Here is a 22,367-nt window from a genome sequence, read left to right on the forward strand (position 1 = left end):
ATCTCCCAGCTTTGCAGTTTTCCTCAGCTCTCCAAAGAGCAGCCAACGGCATACAAAAAAAAAAAAAAATAGCAATCAGCTAGTGAACAAGGTGTAGCATTTAGAAGCTATTTCCAGATATTTCTAAAAATGCAGCCACATTTTGTCTGCCAGAAAGCAGAAACCACTTAAAAAGTGTTCACAAAACAATTCATGGAAAAGCACAGAAGAGCACAGATTGACGGTTTTGTACAAGTATACAAAGTGTGAATATGCATGGATGGACGTGTTATACTGAGAGGAGCTAACTTGGCAGCCCACTCACTTGTTCTTCCTATCAATCAAAATCTCTGCGTTTGCAAGAGAATACATTTCATATTCAATCAATGGCTAAATCTACTGCGCCCTCTATTTTTCTTCTTTTTTTTTGTTAACTGACTGCGTGGTTGCTTGACACGCCACCTGACTAACTCAACAATGGTTTTTGTTCCTCATGGGACAAGTGGGACCCCCTGACCTTCAGAGGGGGAAAGGTCTGAGAGTGTAGGAGGCTGGACGGACCCCATACTGTGACCATTGTCTCTAAATGTCACCGGCTTCAGAGCGCACACGGAAATAGACGCATTCTGTCAGAAACACACTGGCACAATCTGGACTATTGTCTTGTTGACGAATGTTGTTGTAACATGTGCTGTTCCCCCTCACTCCAGCCTTATCGTTTCCTCTAGTTTTTTATTGATCGGGCTTATCTCCCCTTGAGGAGCGCCCCCTCACTCACCTGCCGTCTAAAGATATCCATGGCAATATTTGCCTTCTGTGCGTGTGTGTGTGTGTGTGTGTGTGTGTGTGTGTGTGTGTGTGTGTGTTTGTCTGTGTGTGTGTGCGCATGTGTGCATGTGTCTCTGTGTGTCTCTGTATCTCTGTCTGTCTGTGTGTGTGTGTGCAATTTACTTGTCCCTCTTGTCCCCTTTATTTAGTCTGACGAGTCGTAGCGTTGCAGAACAAAAGGCCGCGAGTTGAAAGCCCTCCTCTGCGAGTGGGCACTGCACTGTTGTTATATGATTTATATACCAGCGTGTACAAGTAGCAGTCATCGTCGAGGAGCAGCCGCATCTCTGTTCTCTCCAACAGCAAGTCAGTTTGCTGTCACATGCCGAGCTTTTTGCATCAAATCAATACAGTCTATGTAAAGGTTCACATTCAGTTAACATGACTAATGCAGGTCAGCCCTAGGTCACACAGGTATAGCATAGAACGATGTTGTTTTTTTTAACATTTTGCAAACCTTTTAATTGTGTGAAGATTGATACAACTTTCATATTTGTTCTGTAAGTATACAACACAACAGCGATTCTGGGGAAACGTGTGTTGTCAAAATCACCTTTTTTCCTCAAAATCCGTGAATAGCTCCTCACGATCAGCTACCTGTCTATACTGTGTGTGTGCACTGAAAACAAATATGGGGGTTAATAAGCTATGAATACCTTAAAGGAATACTTCACCCATACGGAACCAGCGTTCTATCATTATAAAATAACTATTATAATATAATGAATGAGGTTTTTCTTCCCTCAGTTTTCCCTTAGTCTTCCCTTGGCCCAGCTGTCCTGTTAATCCCAACCCTTACTGTGATGTCACAAGAAGGAAACTGTAGGGTTAGACAGTGAGACCATAAAACACTCTTTCTGCCTTTTCTCAGGCTAAGATAATCCGATTTAATTTTTTTTTGCACATTTATACTAAATAGAATCTCCGAGTTCAATATACCTTCATATTCCAACCGGTGAAGTAGGCCTTTAAGCTGAGCTAAACTGATGCTAGATGTTGCTTTATATTTATCGTACAGACACAAAAGTAGCATCATGTCTCTCAATAAAAAAGAAAAAACTTGTTCAAACCGACAGACGCTGTACGGGCCGTGTGTGTGTGTGTGTGTGTGTGTGTGTGTGTGTGTGTGTGTGTGTGTGTGTGTGTGTGTGTGTGTGTGTGTGTGTGTGTGTGTGTGTGTGTGTGTGTGTGTGTGTGTGTGTGTGTGTGTGTGTGTGTGTGTGTGTGTGTGTGTGTGTGTGTGTGTGTGTGTGTGTGTGTGTGTGTGTGTGTGTGTGTGACCCAGGATGAGCCAGACATCCATGCAGCGTGCCTCCCGTAGCTGCTTCCTGTAATGTTATTGTGCACAGGAGCTTAGGCAGAGGAAATGAGTCTAGCCCGGGCTGGTAGCCTGGTCTAGTTGACTGGTTGGACAGGTTACGGTATCTGTAAGCCTGCCTCTGTCTAGTCCCTCTTTGTTGTTACTGCCTTGTATTTCTATCTATGGATCTTCACCCTATCCTCCAACCTCCTGCTTACAATTTATATCCATCCGTTCAATCACACACACACACACACACACACACACACACACACACACACACACACACACATTCAGCACTCCTCCAGGTTCCCAGAGCCTTCACTTCTTGTTGACCAGCTGGGACACTTATAACTGAGAATCTGTGGAATCTGAGAGTGGCTATGCCTGTGGGGGCCCAGAGGTAATGACAGGGGTACAGCCGCGCCACCTGCTCAAGTGTTAGATTGGGCTGCCATATACCTTTGATGGGGTTATCCCCCCCCAGCTTTCATTTATTTTCAGGCGATTTTTTTCTTCGAATTGCACGAGGGTGGAGGCCAAAGGGCACCGCAAAACGTCACATTCTTGCTCTGGAATGCCTTTAATAGCTTGCCAATGTCTACACTGTGCGTCTTTGGTTGGCAAGGTGCTTTTATTAGATTGGGATCCCTGTGTGCCCACCTATTGGTGCCAGCTTTAACCATCACATATTATGCTCATTTTCAGGTTAAAACATTATAATTTGGATGTTCTACTTTAGACTGTTTTCATGACATGGTGGGATGTCCAAAGATCCTTTCTATGTCTCACAGTGCCATCTCTTAATCTCCTCTTTTCAGAACTGAAACGCTTCGTCTCTTTAAGCCCCGCCTTCCAAAAAGCCCCGGTCTGCTCTGATTGGCCGTGAAAATAACTGCTGGTTTGAATCTAACTGGCAGTCAGGTTCAGGGGGATCTGAGGGTGTCGCTTATCACATGGCGGTATAGGGCTAAGTTAGGATGGTAATGTGTGTGTTATGATGTCATAAGGGGGAGAGGAATCTGGGGGTTTTGAACACAGGTTTTTCAGAAAAGGTGGAGGTGGAGAAAAAGGGAGAGGGTTGTATTTTTCTCATACGTCTTGACTCTTTGGTCAGACCGGGGAGACCCATGTTTATGTCGAAAGTGCATTTTGCAAATAATAGATGACCTTTAAGAAGTCCAGGCCTGCATCACATGGGTGGGGGAAGAAGAAAGGAGTCGCCCTCTTGCTTGTTAAGGAGCAGAGAACAATGTGGTCTCTTTTTCTCCCTCCTCGGACACCAGTGTCTCCAACCAGAGTGATGTAACTTGATAGGGTGCAGAACCCGTCCAGTAAACCCCGGCCTCTGGGAAGACAGACTCACACTCGGGCTATTGTCCAGACTTCTCCACCACGCAGAGACAACCCCCCACACACTCTCATTTTCCACTGACTCCTTCCTCATCTCTGGATCATCCTATTATTTTTTTCCTATAAGCCTCATCCATCTTTCTCTGTGTTCCTGCTGTCTGTCTTTTTGAACCTTCATTATTTGTCTAGTTAACCGCGAGCAAACAAGCAAGCGAATGTTGTTTGGTATTTGTCCAGCTATTGTATGTCAATGCTTGGGTCTGGATTGACCGCCCTCAAACGCTGCATGGTTCACATGCGGGGCTTTTGTTTTTTTCTGGAACTGGCAGAACGAGTCCGACCACTACGGCCCCTGAGAAATCTCCAAGTGCACAAAGAGATGGTGGGGAAGAGGAGAGGGTGTGTAGGGTGAGCGGAGGGAGTACCAGGCTCTCTAAGGCGAGGAGAGACTGACAGAGGTCAATTTAAGGATTACTTCCAGGTTCCTATGTAAAACACAGGTAAGTCTCCAGAGATGCCGCCCGTCTTCTTTGAAGACCGTCCTTACATGCAGCTTAAAAGCTTTATTGCGTAACTCATGTCGCCCTCGTGAGGAATTCTGAGTAGTTACAACAACACTGTCGGCGCATCTACACGAGGGAAGCCTCAGGATGGATTTAATACCTTCTGCTGTACGTCCAGGTTTTTTTTTCTTCAGAATCAGCAACTGAAATATTTCTTGGGACTTTTCTGAGCTCCTGCACCAGTTTTTTTGTTTAACGCTGCCAATTTGAGAAATACAGAGAAAGTTTTGTGGAACTAATAGGCTCAGTTAGCACTGGGCAGCTCCCTCCCATCCACACCTCCCTACTGCCATCCCAGACGGAGAGAGAGGAAGTCATGTGGCGTGGTAATCAGTAGCGCGAGGACCAGACAAGAAAGCCAGCATGGGAACAGAAGCAGAGAAGTGAGACAGACAGGTAAACAACTTATTTCACACGTATCTCTTCTTACCTCTGATGGCCACGGGTCTTCAAATAATTGTAATATGAGTTTTTTATTTGCTTAGAGAAGTCCGTCTTGTGATACAGAAAGTAGCTCAACTCAACAGTCTACTATGTCATACTTGGCATACCAAGAACTCACCTAACCTGTATGCATATTTAATACATTCCTGAGCTTGCTGCTGGATGAGTATGATTTATTTCTATGCAAGCTCAATACGCTCTCTGAACGTGCTAAGGGCAGCATTGTCAAAAGAACAGCGTCATGTCGCAGAGAGGGAAGAGGAAATTGGCCTGATTGTTAATTACTCAGCCCTCGGGGACAGTGCTTGTTTGCAGCCAGAGCTGAATTGGAATTAGTTAAACTTTTTAACTTAAGCTTTTTTTTTTCTCCCGGGGCGAATGACGTCACGTGGAGCAGCAGCCTCAGCCCTCCCCATGTATTTCTACTCCCAGCAGCACAGAGCACATATGCTAATTAACTGTTAATTATTGAATGGAGCCACGCCGTGCTTTAAGAACAATGTATAGGATCATATGCTCCACTGAGCCGTGCATGTTGATTCCTTCATTAAGGTGAGACACAGCAGGCAACAACATAATTTGCTCCTGAAGGTTAATACAGAAGGACTTTTTCATATGTGTAATTGCCTGATTTCTGATACATTTCCGTCTCAAAAACATGATGAAAATGCATTTTTAAGACCTGTACTTAGTATATATTGTTTTATAAAATGGAAAAAGGCTGTATCCAGAATCTATTCTGTATACATTTTGGACACTAACATGTAAAGATGTCTAACTCTGGCTTTATCCAACATGTAGATTTTAGTTTCATGATATCTATACGTTTTTAAATGTTTCCCTATTCACCTGCAGTGTCTGGCCTCAAAACCCCTTTTCCGTTTTATGTCTTCTTTTACTGTTAGTTTGTGTTTTGGTTCAAATGGTCTATTTGAGTCCCTGGAATGTCCCTTGAGGACTATTCATGACCCACTCTTGTACCCAGGCTTGGTAACAAGATTCCGTGGGTCAGACTTTGTTCTCGCTGATTGTGTTTTAATGGCTGTGTGGCTTGAGGCAAAGTGTCACAGCCGCACAAGATGAAATTTTCCTCGGTGTTGATGTTTCCCAAGTTGCTTCCAGTTGCTTTGTTGTCATTGTTAACAGTGAAGGTGTGGCTTGAGTTGGCTGAACCAGCTGTTATTTGGTAGTTCCCACTGTGCCGATTCTCAGCGCTAAACGAACAACAAACACTCACTTTATTTACAGGAGGAGAAACTGCTGATCCTCTGAGTGTGCATCAGCATGCGTCAGCTTCTGTGTTTACTGTTCGCCTTTTTCTACTGGTGTTAAGAGAGCAGATGAGATCAATGTTTGGGATGTGATCCGTAAAGCTTTTTATCCATGCAGTTTACTTTAGCATAAATTGAAGAGCACAAGCTTTTAACGATCACCTATAATGCAAAATAAACCTTTTTGATGTTTTTTTTTTCAACATTAATATGGTTTGAATCTAAATGGCAGTTAGATTCAGGCCCAATCAGTGCAGACTAGGGTTTTTGGAAGGCGGGCCTTAAAGAGACAGGCTCTAAAAACAGAGCATTTCAGACTGAGGCTGAAAAGGAAAGATTCAGCAATGGCACTGTTAGAAATATATATATATTTTTTTGACACTACACCATGTTTCTAGGAAGAAAAAAAATCACAATATTGATTCTGAAAATGTGCATATTATGTGACCTTTAAAGCAGTCATAACTGTGAGTCACTCCATATCTCACTTATTGTCTTTCAATTCGAATGCATTTTCAGCTGCAGCCCCGGGCATTTTCTCTTTTTGTGTGTGTCTGTGCTGCCTGAGTGTGTGGTCTAAAGCTGAGAGCTGTGTGTGGATGGATGGATGGATGTATGTTCACTGGAGCTGTTTAGTCAACCTGGCCCAGGTGTGCACGGTCGGTGTGGGGGAACCAACTCGATTGTCTAATGCTGTAGTCAGAAGAACTGCTTACTGGAAACAATGAAGCCACAGAGAGAAAGAGAGAAAGACAATCTGCTCATGTACCTACCCTCTATCCCTGCTGTCATTTATTTAATAAGAAGCTGCCCCCCTGCCCTCTGCTTTTCTCTTTATCAGCTCAGTTTAACATTACAAGGCTCCCTTTTCTCAAATGATGTGGTAGAACTATCAGTCATTTAATATCTGACATTACCAACAAAGCTCTCATGTGAACCAAGGTGCTTTGGATAATATAGGCCATTGTTTCTCCTTAACAACCCTAGGTCCTAAGTGTTCCAGTGGGCCAGTATAGCAGAGAAACAGGGGTCCATATCAGTGCTGTATGGGTTATATGAAGGCACATTAATAATTACCCAGTGAGAAATGTAAGGAATGCAAGTTTCTTTCCTGCACATTGCTCTCTCTCTCTCCCTTTACATTCTTCACTTTGAAAACCTCTCTGCTCTGCGTCCAATAGCTGATAGCGGCGGCAGTTGGCAAACACTGTGCAGGCTTTACTTTGCTAACAAGGTGAACAGAGACCAAACACAGAAGTTACACTGGGCTCATGATGATTAGGTGAAATAAATAGCCATGGCCATTGTAACTGTTTGCCTTTCTCACAAAATTCCAATGAAGTGAGGTGAGGAAATATTTCTGTTGAGTGTGTTGGTGTGTGTGTGTGTGTGTGTGTGTGTGTGTGTGTGTGTGTGTGTGTGTGTGTGTGTGTGTGTGTGTGTGTGTGTGTGTGTGTGTGTGCGTGCGTGCAGCAACTGGACAACACTTAAAACCACACTTCAGGTCAGGTACTTATCCTTTTGCGGCTGGTACTAATCTCACTTTATCACACACACACACACACAAACACATAGAGGTTGAACTAGGTAATCTCACAGTGGGATCAACACAGGCATTCATCTAAGCAGTGTTAGGGATGATGTTATGTTATCGATCCCTTTTTCACACCGCAACAGACAAACTCATTGTATTATCAGAAAAAGGAAACCAGCAGAGTTGTTGTTGAATACATGTCCCCATGTACAACACTCATAATAATACATGTGGAGGCTAAGATTTTGCCCCATTGTCATCTTGTCACACTGAAGCCGTCTTATGTAACACCCAGTCAGATCCAACTCAATAAGGTTCCATGAAAAACAACCAGTGCAGCCCCAGATAAACCCCAACACTGCTACTGTACACTGGGCCAGTCAATTCATTCTGTGCAGGAGTACAATACTGTCAAGTCAGCACAGGCCACGTGAAGGCCACGGCAAGCTGTGCATCAGTAGGCTAACACATGCAAAGAGAGGAAACCCACCTCAGGGCCAGACTTGACAGCTGATTTTGGTGGAGTGAGACAAGGTCAGCCATGAACCCGATGGTAAAAAGACTTCTAAGCAGAGTTATGGGGCTTATAAAAGATTAAATGGGGTGCAACTGCACATCCTCTAAGCCAGCCTTTTCTTTTAAGTTTCTCATATGTTTTTTTTTAAGTTTTTCCCTTCGGGGTCAGTAATTATGGATGCTACTCGGTGGAAATTATTAATGAGAGTTTGGTAGCATTTTTTCAAGTCTCCTCTATCTACTGTACTACTCAGCACTTGGTGAAGGAGCCAGCTCAACCCCATTCAAATACTAATATAAAATGTATTTTCTACAGAGACATTAGGATACGATTATGACATGGGTCATAGGCATTGAAGCATTGTGCAGCAACTGTTTGAAAAGCGACACCTGTAATGATATTTGGCAGATTGTCGACTTGTTTTTCAATTACTCAGATTGGCTGGTTTGTTTTTCACCTCTGCATGCGTACAGAAAGCTCTTTAGCAACTGTGTTTGTTGTAAGACTTACTATATTGCAGGATTATCAGTAAAATATTGCTTCAAAAAAACCTCAGTCCCTTAGGCCCGGCAAAGAAGTTAGCCCCAATATTGTATTCATGATAAAGAGTCCAGAGTGTGTACAATGTTATAGCTGATCCAATGTTCCCCTAAAATGTGGCAGCTCTCCCTTGTCAGAACTCGCAGAATAAGGAAAAAAAAAACGTCTGTGTGTGTGCTCGTAACTGTCTGTTGCTGTCAATAGAGCCCTGTATATACACCGCCATGACCAAATGTGACCCTGTTGACCTCTGGGAAAAGGCTCAAGTGCTGGTCATCAATGGAGACAGTGTGTGAGACTGAACACTGGTTGCCCTCATGCTTTAGCACCATTCACATCTAACCCGCCAGTGAGTTATGTCCCTCGACTCCCTCCATGTTTAACACCGTCTTTTGAAAAGAAAGTCTGCCTTCTCTGCCTTCTGTGCTCTCCCATCCAGACAACAGAAGACAAGGACCTCACCTCAAAAGCAGTTGAGCTCCAGGCATCAAGAGCACACTTACACTGTCTGTCTTGTGCATGGCTTATGTCTTGACAGATATAAAACAGATTTGCCGGCGCTACATGACACACACAAACTGCCTTCAGACGCAAACAGCAGAAGGCACAGTTCATACAAGTCCCTACTTTTTTCAACATTTTGGTTCTTCTGAAAGGGCCTCAGGGTTCTGGTGGAGGGGAACGAGGCCTGTCTGTCTGCCTGATTGTCTCCCGTCCATATAATGAATAACCTGCTAACAATTAGAAGGCTGCTGCTGTCGTGCCCCACAGCCAGAGACACACTCTCACACACTCTCGCTCATTATTTCAACGCTAGCATGTTATAGTCAATCGGAGAGTGGAGCGCTGCTTTGCTCCACATTAACGATGCCATTGCGTCTCATGCAACTCACATTTGGATCTAGTGTGCACTGTGTGGTAGAAAAGGCTCATCCAGAACACCAATTTATGTTTGGCATCATGACGTCCTTGTTTTTTTACATGTTGAAAAGTTTCACCGATCGGCTTAAAGACCTACTTCACCGGTGGGAATATGAAGGTGTATTGAATTCTGAGATCCTATGTAGTATAAATGTGCAAACAATTTAAATTGGTTCATCCTAGCCTGAGAAAAGGCAGAAAGAGTGTTTTATAGTGTCACTGTCTAACCCTACATTTTTCTTACTGTGACATCACAGTAAGAAAAATGTAGGGTTAGGATTAACAGGACAGCTGGGCCAAGGGAAGACTGAGGGAAGAAAAACCTCATTCATTATTATAATAGTGACTTTATAATGATAGAACGCCGGTTCCGTATGGGTGAAGAGTATTCCTTTAAGATTGCTGTCTTTTGGCTTCTTTCCGGCACATTTCTCATAGCTTTACTGGGCTGGAAAAATGGCATGGACACACTGATAACTTTATCTTGGTCTGTCCGTCGGCCCACTGCTTTTGTCCGGGTTGAAATATCTCAACATATATTGGATTTATTATCATTTAAAAAGCACCATAACATCCTGTCATTTTTTTTTTAGAAAGTGTCATGTTAAGGACGGCTTGTCATTCTATCACAGTAGGAGTTAAATATGAGACTCCTGTCATCTGTAGAACAGAATAAATAAAGGCTGATTTTGTTTGACTTTGTTTCACACCACTAACAGCTGTGAGAAGAGCAAGTGAGCACAGCTTCGATAGAGCTTATATAATGTAACAGAGTGTGTGTGTGTGCTGTGTGGGAGTTGTACATGCATAACCTGCAAAGTTATACCCCCACAAACGCAAACAACCTTTGATCAAAGGGAGAGAAGAGGGCACAGGATCTGGAGGCTGGGAGCATTGCGTGTGCTTTTTTTGGAGGGGGGGGGGGGCTGTGTTGAGCGAGCGTCCATGATGGGAGTGTGCGTTTTGTGCATAAAAAAAACAGACGAGCCCGAGCTTGTGTTCCGCGAAGCATCTTTGGAATTTGGCTCCCCCGTCCTTCACTCCTCTCTCTCTCTGTACAGTCCCTCTCTGTTGACCTGCATGTCCCCGAGCGGGGCTTTGCCTCTTCACGCTCCGGCATCGCATTGAAAGGCTTTTTTTTTACACCACAGCACACACACACCTGATTACAATATTTTAGGAGAGAGCGTCCTTGAAAACACACACACACACACACACCCCTCCACTTGAAGGCTACGGGCTTTTGTTATCATTGTGGTTGTACTGAAGTGGGCAGTTGTATGGTTTTCCAGATGAGTTAGGAGGATATTATCCGGGGTAAAAAACTCAAGCCAAAAACCCTCTCTGTAATACACTCACTGCAAGCTGAGCCTTTGAGAGACTCTCACCTCTCAGCAGCCTGCTCACACACATCTATCCTCTTTAGTATGCAGCGCTCTAGATCGCTAGAAGGGGAACTGTATTGACAAAAAATACAATACTGAAGAGGAAATGACAATTTTTTTATTCAATAGGTTAAATGCAAGAGGAAAATATTCTGTGTACAAGGTATGCTAACCAGATAGTGAGTACATCTGCAGGGGGGAAAAAAACTTTCGATTCAGGTAATAATTTCAATAATTTATCTCTAGAGATACAGTTTACAGCATTCAACTTTTGCAAGGAGGTCACGAGAAATGTGCAAAGAAGAATCAGGTTTGGAGCATCATAAGAGACAGAGAGTTACATCCGCTCTGCATCACTTTGATATGCTGATGTTGAACATTTTGAGGTTTGATCAAAGTTCGCAGCTTTCCAAATACCAAAGCCCCTGTCTGCTTTGAAGGAGGAAACATAAATCAAGAACAGAGCACTTTTCAATTAGACTGTAACTGCGCACGGCTGGTAGGAATCGCCTCTTTGATCCGTGTGTGTGTGTGTGTGTGTGTGTGTGTGTGTGTGTGTGTGTGTGTGCGCGTCCGTGTGTGTGATTTAAGGAGGTGTGTTGCGTTTCAGGGCCTCCTTGATTAGTCAGGGCTTGGGGCTGTAAATCTCCTCTGTCTCCCGGTTTACTTGGGGCCCATAAACTACAAGGCAATTATGGAAAACAACTGGATGCAAGATATCTTCAGGTCCTGCAAAGATTTGTGGTTGAAACCTAAAAGGATTTCCACCATCCTCCTGTCCACCCAAAAGGAATTGCTTTGCCTCACCTGCCCACCCCCTCCTTGACCCTCCCACCCCCATCTTCCCGTCAAGAATCCATCGATTGGCCTCTCCGTGTCTCTGGCAGATACAAGACAGAGCTCAATATAATGTACCTAAAAATACTGTCAGTCCTTGGCAAACCAGCCATTGGGTATATGGCAATGCTCATGATTTATTCATGTGGTGTCTGACACATACGCGCTCAGCCTGACCTGCACTGACTCAGATCCATCATGACCCGGTTCATACTTCCTGTTTGGACGGGCAGATTTCACAGATTCAGTTCACAGATTGTCACATTTTACTTGATCATACTCATCCCCCATTGGTTGTCAGGTTTCTTTCCTCAGCCTGTATTATACTGACTTATTAGGAGCCGGATGCTTTTGTGGAAAGTTTTCACATTGGGGGGGGAAATAGAACCATATGAATATAAACATGAGCAGCTTGGGCGGCTTTGATGTCAGCCTGGCGGAGAGCCTTGAGTGGAGTGGGCTGGAGCATGCCTTTGCACAGCTCCTTCTGCCTATTTGAACCATTTGCATAAGTGTTATAACTGTGGAGGCCAGCAGTGCAAAGCACTTGATACATGTGGATTGTGTTGTAAGCAAGAGGAAGTGCCACTGTGGGTGTCTTTGCTCATAACATACTGTAGTATGTGACAGCAGGAGACAGAAATGGCTTACAGGTATAGCGTGTGTGTCAGGCGGGAGGATGGCCCAGTCATTAACTGAGATGAGCCCAGGTTTGATCCCCCATGCATGCAGCCACGCACAAGCCAGAGCAGTCTAGAACAGCCACCATACCATTTTTTCCGTGTTTTATCCAACAAATCATGTAGGCTACATTTTCTTGAAAAAAGTTCCCAAAGCTTAATTTTCCTCCTTGCAGGTGGTTTGTTTAAAACTGTTTTTGGGTTTCTACTAGAAACTGTTTTCATGGTGTAGTGTCCAGAACACCTTTTATACGTATTTCTCACAATGCCATTGCTGAATCTCATCGTTTCAGCCTCTGACTAAAACGCTCCATTTTAGAGCCTGTCTCTTTAAGCCCCACCTTCCAAAAAACCCAGTCTGTTCTGATTGGCCCTGAACCATTTTCATATTAGGTGACCTTTATAAATATACAGTATATATTAGGTTTAATTAATTGCCTTAAAGTAAAAATACCTAAAACTGTCTTGAAATCCATCCATCCTTTTGCTTCATTTTCCATAAAGTTCTGCCATTGTTATATATTGATGCATGAGCCAGCAGGAACAGGATTGAATGCTCATCCGGTTGAAGTGTTTGATGATACTTCAGCATGGCAAACAGCGACCTTTGAAATATGATTAATAATCAAATAGACATTTTCCTTTGACGTCACGTATGTTTGCTTATTGGTGAGCTCCCAGGTTGGATCTTGTGACAACAAACCTTTATGTGTGAGTTGTATTATCCTTTAATGCATGAGGGAGGGAAACACATTAGCACAGAAAGAAATGTTGCAACTATTAATCCTCTCTGGATTTATGGTATGGTTTTAAAAAAAAATTGTTAGCAGTTATTATAGCAGTCTATTCAGGATTGGTAAATAATGGACCCAAAACAAGCATCCGGTATAACCTGTTCTGTGAATGCCACATAAGCTGGGGCAGCACAAAAGGAGAATTTGCCTTCCTCCGGCCCAGTTTATAGAGGGATAGGCTGTGGCGTGTTTGTGTGTGTTAGGAGTTTTATGGCTGCTGGGGGGGGGGGGGGGGGGTTAAGCATGGGAAGAGAGAAGGTCAAGAAGGTGAAATCAATAGTTATCCTTAATGAGGTTGTCTGAAAAGACGGAAGGGAGGGGATGTGTGGGGGATTTAAAAAACAATGATGACGGGGAGGGTTGTAGGGAGGAGATATGCTGTGGATCTTAGGTAGGCGTGTCAGGATAACTTGGCAAGGCAACTGCTTTGGTTTCCGTCAACTTGTGCTATTGGTACATTTGGATGAACGTGATTTGAACGAGACGGGACATTTGAAAGGAAAATTAAGCTGCCGCAGCATTTAGTTGGGTTGGCTATTATGTGTGTCATTTCAAAGGAGCAATGTCAGATTTTTGTTGAAGCATAACAGCTCTGCTGACCCATGTGTTTAACTGTTGTTTCTTTATAAATTGTGATGTGAATACTTACTACTACCAAGATCTGCACCCACTGACATATGCTTGTGATGTGACATATGCTGCTCTACCAAAGAAAAAAACAACATCCCATGCTCTCTTATTATTTGTCAATTTCTAAAGGATAACGTGAGTGTCAGTGAGTCCAGACTGATGCTGAAACAACTGCATTGTTGAAACAGACATTTTGAAAGTGGTTTGGGATTTGTCCTGTTGGTGAAGACATTGTTTTGTGTTTTACACAGTGCTATGCTATGCTATGCTATGCTATGCTATGCTGGGATGTTGTGGTAAGCAGAGTTGTTGTAGCTGTGCTCAGAGACAGCTGTCCGTACAAAGAAACACAGCTGATCGTCACGCCTCCTCCAGAGACCATGGGTTATTTTAGATGGATCGTCATTAAGTTTTGTGCAGACTTTGGCAAATGGATTCCAAAGGCTTTTACTTTGTGTCATAGTTAGCAAATGAATGCTGCTATGTAGAAATAACAATAACTTTATACCTGCTGAGAAATGTGCAACCTAACTGAGAGATGGGCTGGCATGGGGCATGCACAATTTCTGTTGTTAGAGTTTAAAGTGATTGTGGAACCATTAGGCAATTCACAGAAAATGTACTTTCAATAACGACAACTAGTCTCTCTAATTTATTTAATTATCTGGGTCCAGCCTCTCAAATGAAACTTGTTCTTGTTTATTCAGTTTTTAATGATGGTTAACGGAAGCGCTCTTGATTTTTTGGACTGACGGTCTGAGTAAACGAGAAATTTTAAGATTTAAAAAAAACGTTTCCCTGACTTTTAAGAGCGTTGAATGTGCTCAAATCAGCATTTGCAAAAAAGCAGGGAACATCCTAACAAAAAGCCTGTATGGCATGTTGAACTTGGGTTATCTTGGTCAGCAGCTTTTTGGGGCGACTGTGGCTCAGGTGGTTAAGCGGGTTGGCCAACGATCCTAGGGTTGGCGATTCGATCCCCGCCCGGCCACCTGTGTCATGGTTGTTGTGTCCTTGGGCAAGACACTTCACCCACTTTGCCTTGTGTGAATGTGTATGATTGCTGTATGTTTGAGGTGGTGGTCGGAGGGGCCGTTGGCGCTGAATGGCAGCCACGCTTCCGTCAGTCTGCGCCAGGGCAGCTGTTGCTACCATCGTAGTTTACCACCACCGGTATGACTGTGTGTGAACGAATTGAACCTGGAACACTGTAAAGCGCTTTGAGTCACAGAGAAATAAAGCGCTATATAAATCCAATCAATTATTATTATTAGCAGCTCCATGTTAATGGTAAACCACTCTATCTTCCTTTGAGCACTCAGGTTATTTTTGGTTTCTTCCTTTATTTTCCAGAGCACCTCAGCCTCCCACAGAGCCCAGCTGTAACCAATGGCAACCTCAGTCCAGACTCTTCCTCTGACCCGTGGCCCCAGCAGCAAAAACTCCCGGAGCCCTTTCCCCGCCCCGAGCCTCTCCTCCTCCCGGTGCAGCATGGGAAGTGTAGGCAGCCTGGTGGAGAGGCCTGACGCGTCTCCGGCTAAAGGCAACCGCGCAGTGCCCCAGGTCAGACCCAAACACACCAACGGCCTCCTGAAGAAAGGCTTCACCCAAAGAGAGCTACTCAACTACCTCAACATCACCAGGTTAGTGCTGCTTACTAAAGACATTCCATAATGCTGCAATTTTAAAAGGGAAAAGAGTCTGCAAGAGGTACTCATAAAACATGCCAGGACTTGGCCTCAGCTGACCTATACTGTGCTTCTAAACAGAAAAGGGCCTAAGGGTGGTGGCAAGAAGGACATTATCTCTGGCCTCAGCTCCGCCAGCGGCCGCGAGGAGGAGAACCTATACGCTAAGGTCTACCATAAGGACGGCACAGAGGTAGATCTGACCAAGAACTCACTGCCAAGTGGTGGCAAGTACGCAAAGGTGAATGTTGTTCTTTTTATTGTATTTTTTGTGGCATGGTTTGCATCAGAACATCAAACTTCTTTTAAAAGAAAGAAGAAACATATTATACAAATTTCCAGATTCCAAATGTTTCCAAAGAAATCTTTATATTGCTCACCGTGCCATTGCTAAATCTCCTCTTTTCAGCCTTTGTCTGACACTGTCTCTTTAAGCCCCGCCTTCCAAAAAACCCAGTCTGCACTGATTGGGGTGTGCTTTTCACAGCTGTTGGTAGTCAGAAGTCAGTTTGGTATCGAGGGGGCGTGGCTTCTCCCTTTAGAAATCTGACTGGGGTTTTTGGAGGTGGAGAAAAAGAGAGAGGGTTGCTTTTTTTTCTCATACTTTGGGAGTCCCTAGTCACACCAGAGACCCATATTAATGTTAAAACAAACATGAAAACAAGCATTTTGCATAAAAGGTGACCTTTAATTAAATAAAAATACCTTGATTTGGCTTAGGGAAGCTTTCTTATAAGTAGTTGCAGCAGGTATGAGGAGGACCCAACCTCATTCACAGATCCAGGGACACACGCAAATGAATGGCCTACAATTGAGTCCTTTTTACTTTATAAATGATGAACAGCCAGCGAACGGCTGCCGGGGGGGCTGTGTTTAATTGATCTGCGTCACATTGATACATCTCTGGCCGTGTGATTCAACAACCCCCATGGCCTGTTAGCGGCATAAATCAACCTCACGTCGCTTCCAGCTCGCCGGCAATAGATTCAGAAGGTGCCACTCTCTGTGTTTCGGGAATTTATTGCAGCAATCAAATCCCACCTTTTTTTTTTTTTTGCCACGAATTGATCAATGCTAAGAAAACTGCGCTTGGCACAGTATCGATTGAATAGAAAACGTTTGTGATTTATGTTCCAAAGCCCGGCCCCCCCTTTTTAAAGTGAGTAATGCCCTTATTTCCCCCTCCAGCCTTATTACTCAGCTACAGTACTTTATTTTTCCACACTCTTAAAGTGCCCTGAACGTTTTATCGTTGTTGTTTTTTTTCTCCAGGGTCGTTTGAGGTCTTCTGCCTTTAAGCCTGTCACCCCTAAGAACTTCTGCTCCATGCAAAACCTCTATCCGTCTTCCAAGTCTGAGGAGCTGGACCTGGGCCTGTCCAACGGGCTGACCAGGTCCTACGCCCATGTCCCCAAAGCCGTCTCCACCTCTTCCTCCTCTTCCTCACCCTCCCGTCACGCAGCTCCCACGTCCGGCGGTAACAAGGTATATACACCTCCACACATCATCAGTTCAACCATTCAACCTTTAGCTATACTCCAGAGATCATTGCAAAAAACAACAACACAATGTACAATGCAGATACATCAAATACACAACAAGCTGATAAAAAAAGAGCCAAACCATTGAAACATTTAGACAGCGATGTAGAAATGGCTGCAAGCAAATTATTATTTGTGAGTGACTAAAATTGAATCTTTTCTCAGCCTATTTATGCTCCACTGATGAATAACTGCATACTTCTGACGTGTGTGTAGGCCCTTTGCTCTGTGCGTGGGACCAGCCAGGAGGAGGATAACTTGTCAGATTCGGGTCATAACTCCATGAACAGCCTTCCGCCTTACCGGCCCCCCTTCCGCCCACACCTGGCTCACATCAGGTCTGGATACACACTCATTGTCTCAGCTCCACTTTCTATTCAAAAGAAAGCATTGTTCTCTTTATTTCTTTTTATAGTAAACTACTGTGTGGGAAGTCATAATGGAAGAGATTATAATGGCTTTCTGTGGTCTTTTCTTATTGTTTTACTCTAGTGCATCTATGGGCCACATCAACACCATCGGCTCCCTAGACCGCACCCAGAGGGCAGCAGGCTCAGGGGGCGTGGCCATAGGGGAGATGGCCTGTCGGAGCATGGCTACACTGAACAGACTGGCTCCTTATGGAGGGGAGGCCCCGCCTCCATATGAGTGGACCATCTCCCTGTCTGTGGAGGATGTGGTGAGTTAAGGAGGATGGATGGATGGATGGATGGATGGTGTGAAGGAAGTTCTGTTAAGGTTGGAGGTCAACTCAGGTAGAAGAATATTTCAGGAGACTTGGATGAATTATGAAGCAATATTTATTACAGACTTGGCCAAGGAGAACCGGACTGCAACTCTCGTGACGTGCACTTCAATTCTGCCAGACACATGCTTAGAGCTGTGTATTAACCTCGCGCTATCTCTAACCCCTCCCCGGCTCGGGCACCAAGCGTACCAATGTTTTGGTTCATAGCTGAACACAGTGAACCATAACATTCTGGAGTAGAAGGAGATGAGACTTTATCTATACAACTGACCTAAGTGTCTCCTAACAGGCTCCAAGGCTGACCTAGAGTCTGTGAGACAGGCACACAAGATAGGCGTATATGAACTATTAATCTTTCCCATTAATATTACAAATAAAGACCCAAAATTCCCTCACAGATGGAGGGAGGGAGGGAGGGAGGCATGGATGGATGGATGGATGGATGGATGGATGGATGGATGGATGGATGGATGGATGGATGGATGGATGGATGGATGGATGGATGGATGGATGGATGGATGGATGGATGGATGGATAGATAGATAGATAGATAGATAGATAGATAGATAGATAGATAGATAGATAGATAGATAGATAGATAGATAGATAGATAGATAGATAGATAGATAGATAGATAGATAGATAGATAGATAGATAGATAGATAGATAGATAGATAGATAGATAGATAGATAGATAGATAGATAGATATACATACAGATTGCTGAGTGGTGTGTGTGGTCCTTTCAAGGTGCGTGACCTGGAGGAGCGCCTGGTGGAGAAGGAGCACGAGCTGAGACAGATGAAGAGGAACCTGGACGAGAGTGAGGGCGCCATCGCTCAGGTCAATCTCATTGTATTCTATCTGTTCTACAACCATCAATCTCTTTATCTCCCCACCTGTCTGCCTGCTTGTCTGTCTGCCTGACCATCTGCCTGTCTGCCTGTCTGTCTGTCTGTCTGTCTGCCTGCCTGCCTGCCTGTCTGTCTGTCTGCCTGCCTGTCTGTCTGTCTGCCTGTCTGTCTGTCGGTCTGCCTGCCTGTCTGTCTGTCTGCCTGTCTGTCTGTCTGTCGGTCTGCCTGACTATCTGCCTGTCTGTCTGTCTGCCTGAAGTCTGACCCACCATGTACTCTCTCTCTCTCTCTCTCTCTCTCTCTCTCTCTCTCTCTCTCTCTCCGCCTGCAGGTGTTTGAAGGGAAACAGCGTCTGTGGGAGAACGAGGTGGACGAGCTGAAGTGCCTGTACACCGCTAAGCTGCGTCAGGTTACCCAGCATGCCCAGCGGTCGGGGCGCAGCCTGCAGCTCCAGCTGTTCAAGGCCCAGCAGGAGAAGAGCCGGCTGCAGGGGGAGCTGGAGGCACTGAGGAGGGACCGGAGCCAGGAGGCTGGAGCCATAGCAGCCAAGAGGAGCAGCCCCACCCTGGAGGACACGCAGTGGGAGGTAGGGGCCTGGCTGCAACGATACTTTAGAAAAAGCACGTAAAGGTGTTGTCAGCCATTCTGGAGAAAAGCTGGATGTCCAAATCACTTTTGGTCATAATCAGTGAATATCTGTGTGTGTGTGGGGGGGGGGGGGGGGAGGGGTGTGTGCGTGTGTGTGTGTGTGTGTGTGTGTGTGTGTGTGTGTGTGTGTGTGTGTGTGTGTGTGTGTGTGTGTGTGTGTGTGTGTGTGTGTGTGTGTGTGTGTGTGTGTGTGTGTGTGTGTGTGTGTGTGTGTGTGTGACCATTGTCTCTAAATGTCACCGGCTTCAGAGCGCACACGGAAATAGACGCATTCTGTCAGAAACACACTGGCACAATCTGGACTATTGTCTTGTTGACGAATGTTGTTGTAACATGTGTTGTTCCCCTCACTCCAGCCTTATCGTTTCCTCCAGTTTCTTATTGATCGGGCTTATCTCCCCTTGAGGAGCGCCCCCTCACTCACCTGCCGTCTAAAGATATCCGTGGCAATATTTGCCGTGTGTGCGTGTGTGCGTGTGTGTGTGTGTGTGTGTGTGTGTGTGTGTGTGTGTGAAAAGCTGGATGTCAAAATCACTTTTGGTCATAATCAGTGTGTGTGTATGTGTGTGTGTGTGTGTGTGTACTGAAAAAAATCCAGGGTTAATAGTATACACAGCCTAGGCTCTGTCAGTTTAAAGAGCCTAGGCATGTTGGCTCATTTGTGTCTGAAGTTTTGATACAGCCCTTTTTCATTTTATAAATCCAAGGTGCCAGGTCTTAAAAATGCATTTTCGGCATGTTTTAAATAACTAAATGTATCGTAGATTAAATCATCAACAACATATGAACAAATCCTTCGTAAAATAACGTTCACAAGAGTTAGTTGATAAGTGATATAGAAGGGAGATCTTTGGTTCAAAGTATAGAACAACAAATGTTGAGTTCATTAAAGCTCTTTTTTTTTCATTGAGCTGTTAAAGATGGTTGTATATGAGAACTATACAGACACAAACATACACCTAAATGTACATGTTGGACCTTTTATTTATACTGTTATGGAATAAGACATGTTATGGAAGCAAAATAGACAAAAATCTCTAAATTGACCAGTGCTTTTAAAAGAAACATGTTTCTGCCTGCAGTGTCTGGCCTTAAATAGCAGCAATTAGAGAGAAGAGTGGAGATAACTCCTTCCTTGTTTGTCCTGTTTTAAAACGGTCCCAATTAGGCCCTAGAGTCAGCAGAAAGTCTATAGCCCCTTTTACACAGCCAGTGAAAGCCGGGAATATGCCGGCCTTTCGGCCCTCCCCCCAGCTGTGTAAATGCGACAGTTGCGGAACGAGGGAAGAAAGGTGCGAGTGATCGTTCCGGGAATTTTACTACCTCGGGGGGTAGTAAGATTCCCGACACAATCAGTTCCGCCTCTCTGTTTAAATGCTCCAGCTTGTTGTTGCGGAACAGGGGGGCGTTTGACGTTCCATAGTCTACGTTCTAAACATGCGACCATGTTAGCAGTTGAAGGACGTGTGTTTAACATTAACCACGGCGGCCTGATGTCCCGTAAAAATCACCAAATAAAAGGAACGGTGTATAATCTATCTGATCATAAGGTCCGTTGCTCAATCCAAACCCCCGCGCTTCATTTTGCAGAGTGTATGAGTCTATTTCTGCCCAGGAGAAGTTGTACAATGGGAAAGCTAGGCTAAGTAAGGGATAAAGTATAGCGAACGGGTCACTTGCTAGAAATAAAGACCGACAAGCTGAAGCAGGAGCCCGACGCGCAGCGGAGGGCTCTTGTTCAGCTTGAAGGTCGACCTAGTAACGGGGGAATAGTCTGCTCGCCCCGCTAGACTGTCTGCTTCAGCTGACTGAAGGCTCCGGCTCAGCTGTTAGCCACAGAGCTACTGTTTTGCTAACACATTCCGCCGCCGCTATTATTATCCTAAGTCTGAGCGTATATCCACACTTTATTTCTGTCTGATTGGCAGATCGCTGCCCTCACAAAGAGACTCGCTCACAACCAACCTGTCACACACACACACACACACACACACACACACACACACACACACACACACACACACACACACAGAGGTGAAGCGGTCGGATTGATTTAGTCAGTTTGGTTAACTGTCCCAGTGATGTTGGACTCAGCGCGTAGCGAGATCAACTGGCACATCGTGGGGACAGTAAAATACGGCCCTCTTACTGCAAGCTCCAGCACTTCTGCTCTCAATTCACCGGCCAGTGTTGTTGTAAAGCAGCTGACAGGCGCGGCGCTAAATGTTTACGTCACACCTGACGCTGTTTACAAGCACCTCTTTCATTCCGGAGCGCTGTGTAAAAGGGCTACTGATGCGCCAGCAGGCCGGCGTTGCTTGGTTCTGTGTAAATAACACAGAAGCAAGAAAAGCCGGCATATTGGAGTGATGTTGTTCCGTCAATATGCCGCAATCTCTGTGTAAAAGGGGCTTATGTTTATCCTCTGCCTTATTTTCCCCCATTACTCTATCTCTCAGGTTTGTCAGAAGTCTGGGGAGATCTCCTTGTTGAAGCAGCAGCTGAGGGCCTCCCAGGCGGAGGTGACCCAGAAACTGAGTGAGCTGTTCCAGGTGAAGACCCAGCTGAGGGAGACCCACACGGAGCTCAGGACCAGGGACAGTCAGATAGACACATTAAAGCTGCTGGTGCAGGGGACACAGCCCCGCAGGCACCACTCTCACACCACACAGGAGGACAGGAAAGGAAATGAAGAATGTCCTTCGTCGGGGGCTGCAGGTATAGTGTTATGTGTCTGCCTGTTATCTGTCTGCATTTCCAAACCGCTTTTCAATTGGTCAGACTTTATAGAAAGAAACTACAGACAGTAGATAGTTTTCCTCATCCCATAGCTGGCTGTGGCAGCTTGTTACTCAAGCTTCCTGCAGTTGGCCCGGACTCAGTCCGGTCACGTTCTCACCGCAAACGGAGAGGGTACTGAGACCACCTCTTCAACAAGGCCTCAGTACTTTGGTTTGGTCAGCAAAGGTGGAAACCAACCAGAGTTTGTTCCTATTGAACAAACATGGCAGATGTGAAAGCGTCCTGAGTCATGCTATGGCGCCACAAGCAAAGACAAATTTAACCAAAAGCAAGTTTTAGGATTAAACATAAAACCAACTACTAGATCGACAATATCTTGTTGCAACACTGTTGCAATAAGTAGTATTTCAAACCTACTTGAACCTCCACATACCAAGCTGACTTGCATGGAAAAATTGGGGGGTTAAAGGTAAAAAAGCAAGATAATTATATGCTATGCATAGATGTCTGTTTAATATCTCAATATGACTGTGGCAACAGGGTTTCTTATCAACACTGCAGGGGCTTGTCT

General features: G+C 44.8%; 1 protein-coding gene across 2 annotated transcripts in view; it reads left to right on the top strand.

Moving 5' to 3' along the window:
- The window catches only part of n4bp3 (NEDD4 binding protein 3), a 28,687-nt gene that overhangs the window by 4,291 nt on the left and 2,029 nt on the right, over positions 1-22,367 (top strand). The window contains exons 1-9 of one of the 2 annotated variants that reach the window (XM_080035365.1): positions 4,173-4,419; positions 14,930-15,219; positions 15,346-15,505; positions 16,537-16,749; positions 17,022-17,143; positions 17,298-17,484; positions 18,303-18,395; positions 18,738-18,992; positions 21,514-21,772. In XM_080035365.1, coding sequence (XP_079891491.1) covers positions 14,966-15,219; positions 15,346-15,505; positions 16,537-16,749; positions 17,022-17,143; positions 17,298-17,484; positions 18,303-18,395; positions 18,738-18,992; positions 21,514-21,772 — 1,543 coding nt within the window. In that variant the 5' untranslated portion in view covers positions 4,173-4,419; positions 14,930-14,965. Of the gene's footprint in view, positions 1-4,172; positions 4,420-14,929; positions 15,220-15,345; positions 15,506-16,536; positions 16,750-17,021; positions 17,144-17,297; positions 17,485-18,302; positions 18,396-18,737; positions 18,993-21,513; positions 21,773-22,367 lie in introns of those variants that run through there. The other variant, XM_080035364.1, reaches the window with a different exon arrangement.

This window comes from Ammodytes marinus (assembly GCF_949987685.1).
Source record: "Ammodytes marinus genome assembly, chromosome: 10".
Lineage (NCBI taxonomy): Eukaryota > Metazoa > Chordata > Actinopteri > Uranoscopiformes > Ammodytidae > Ammodytes > Ammodytes marinus.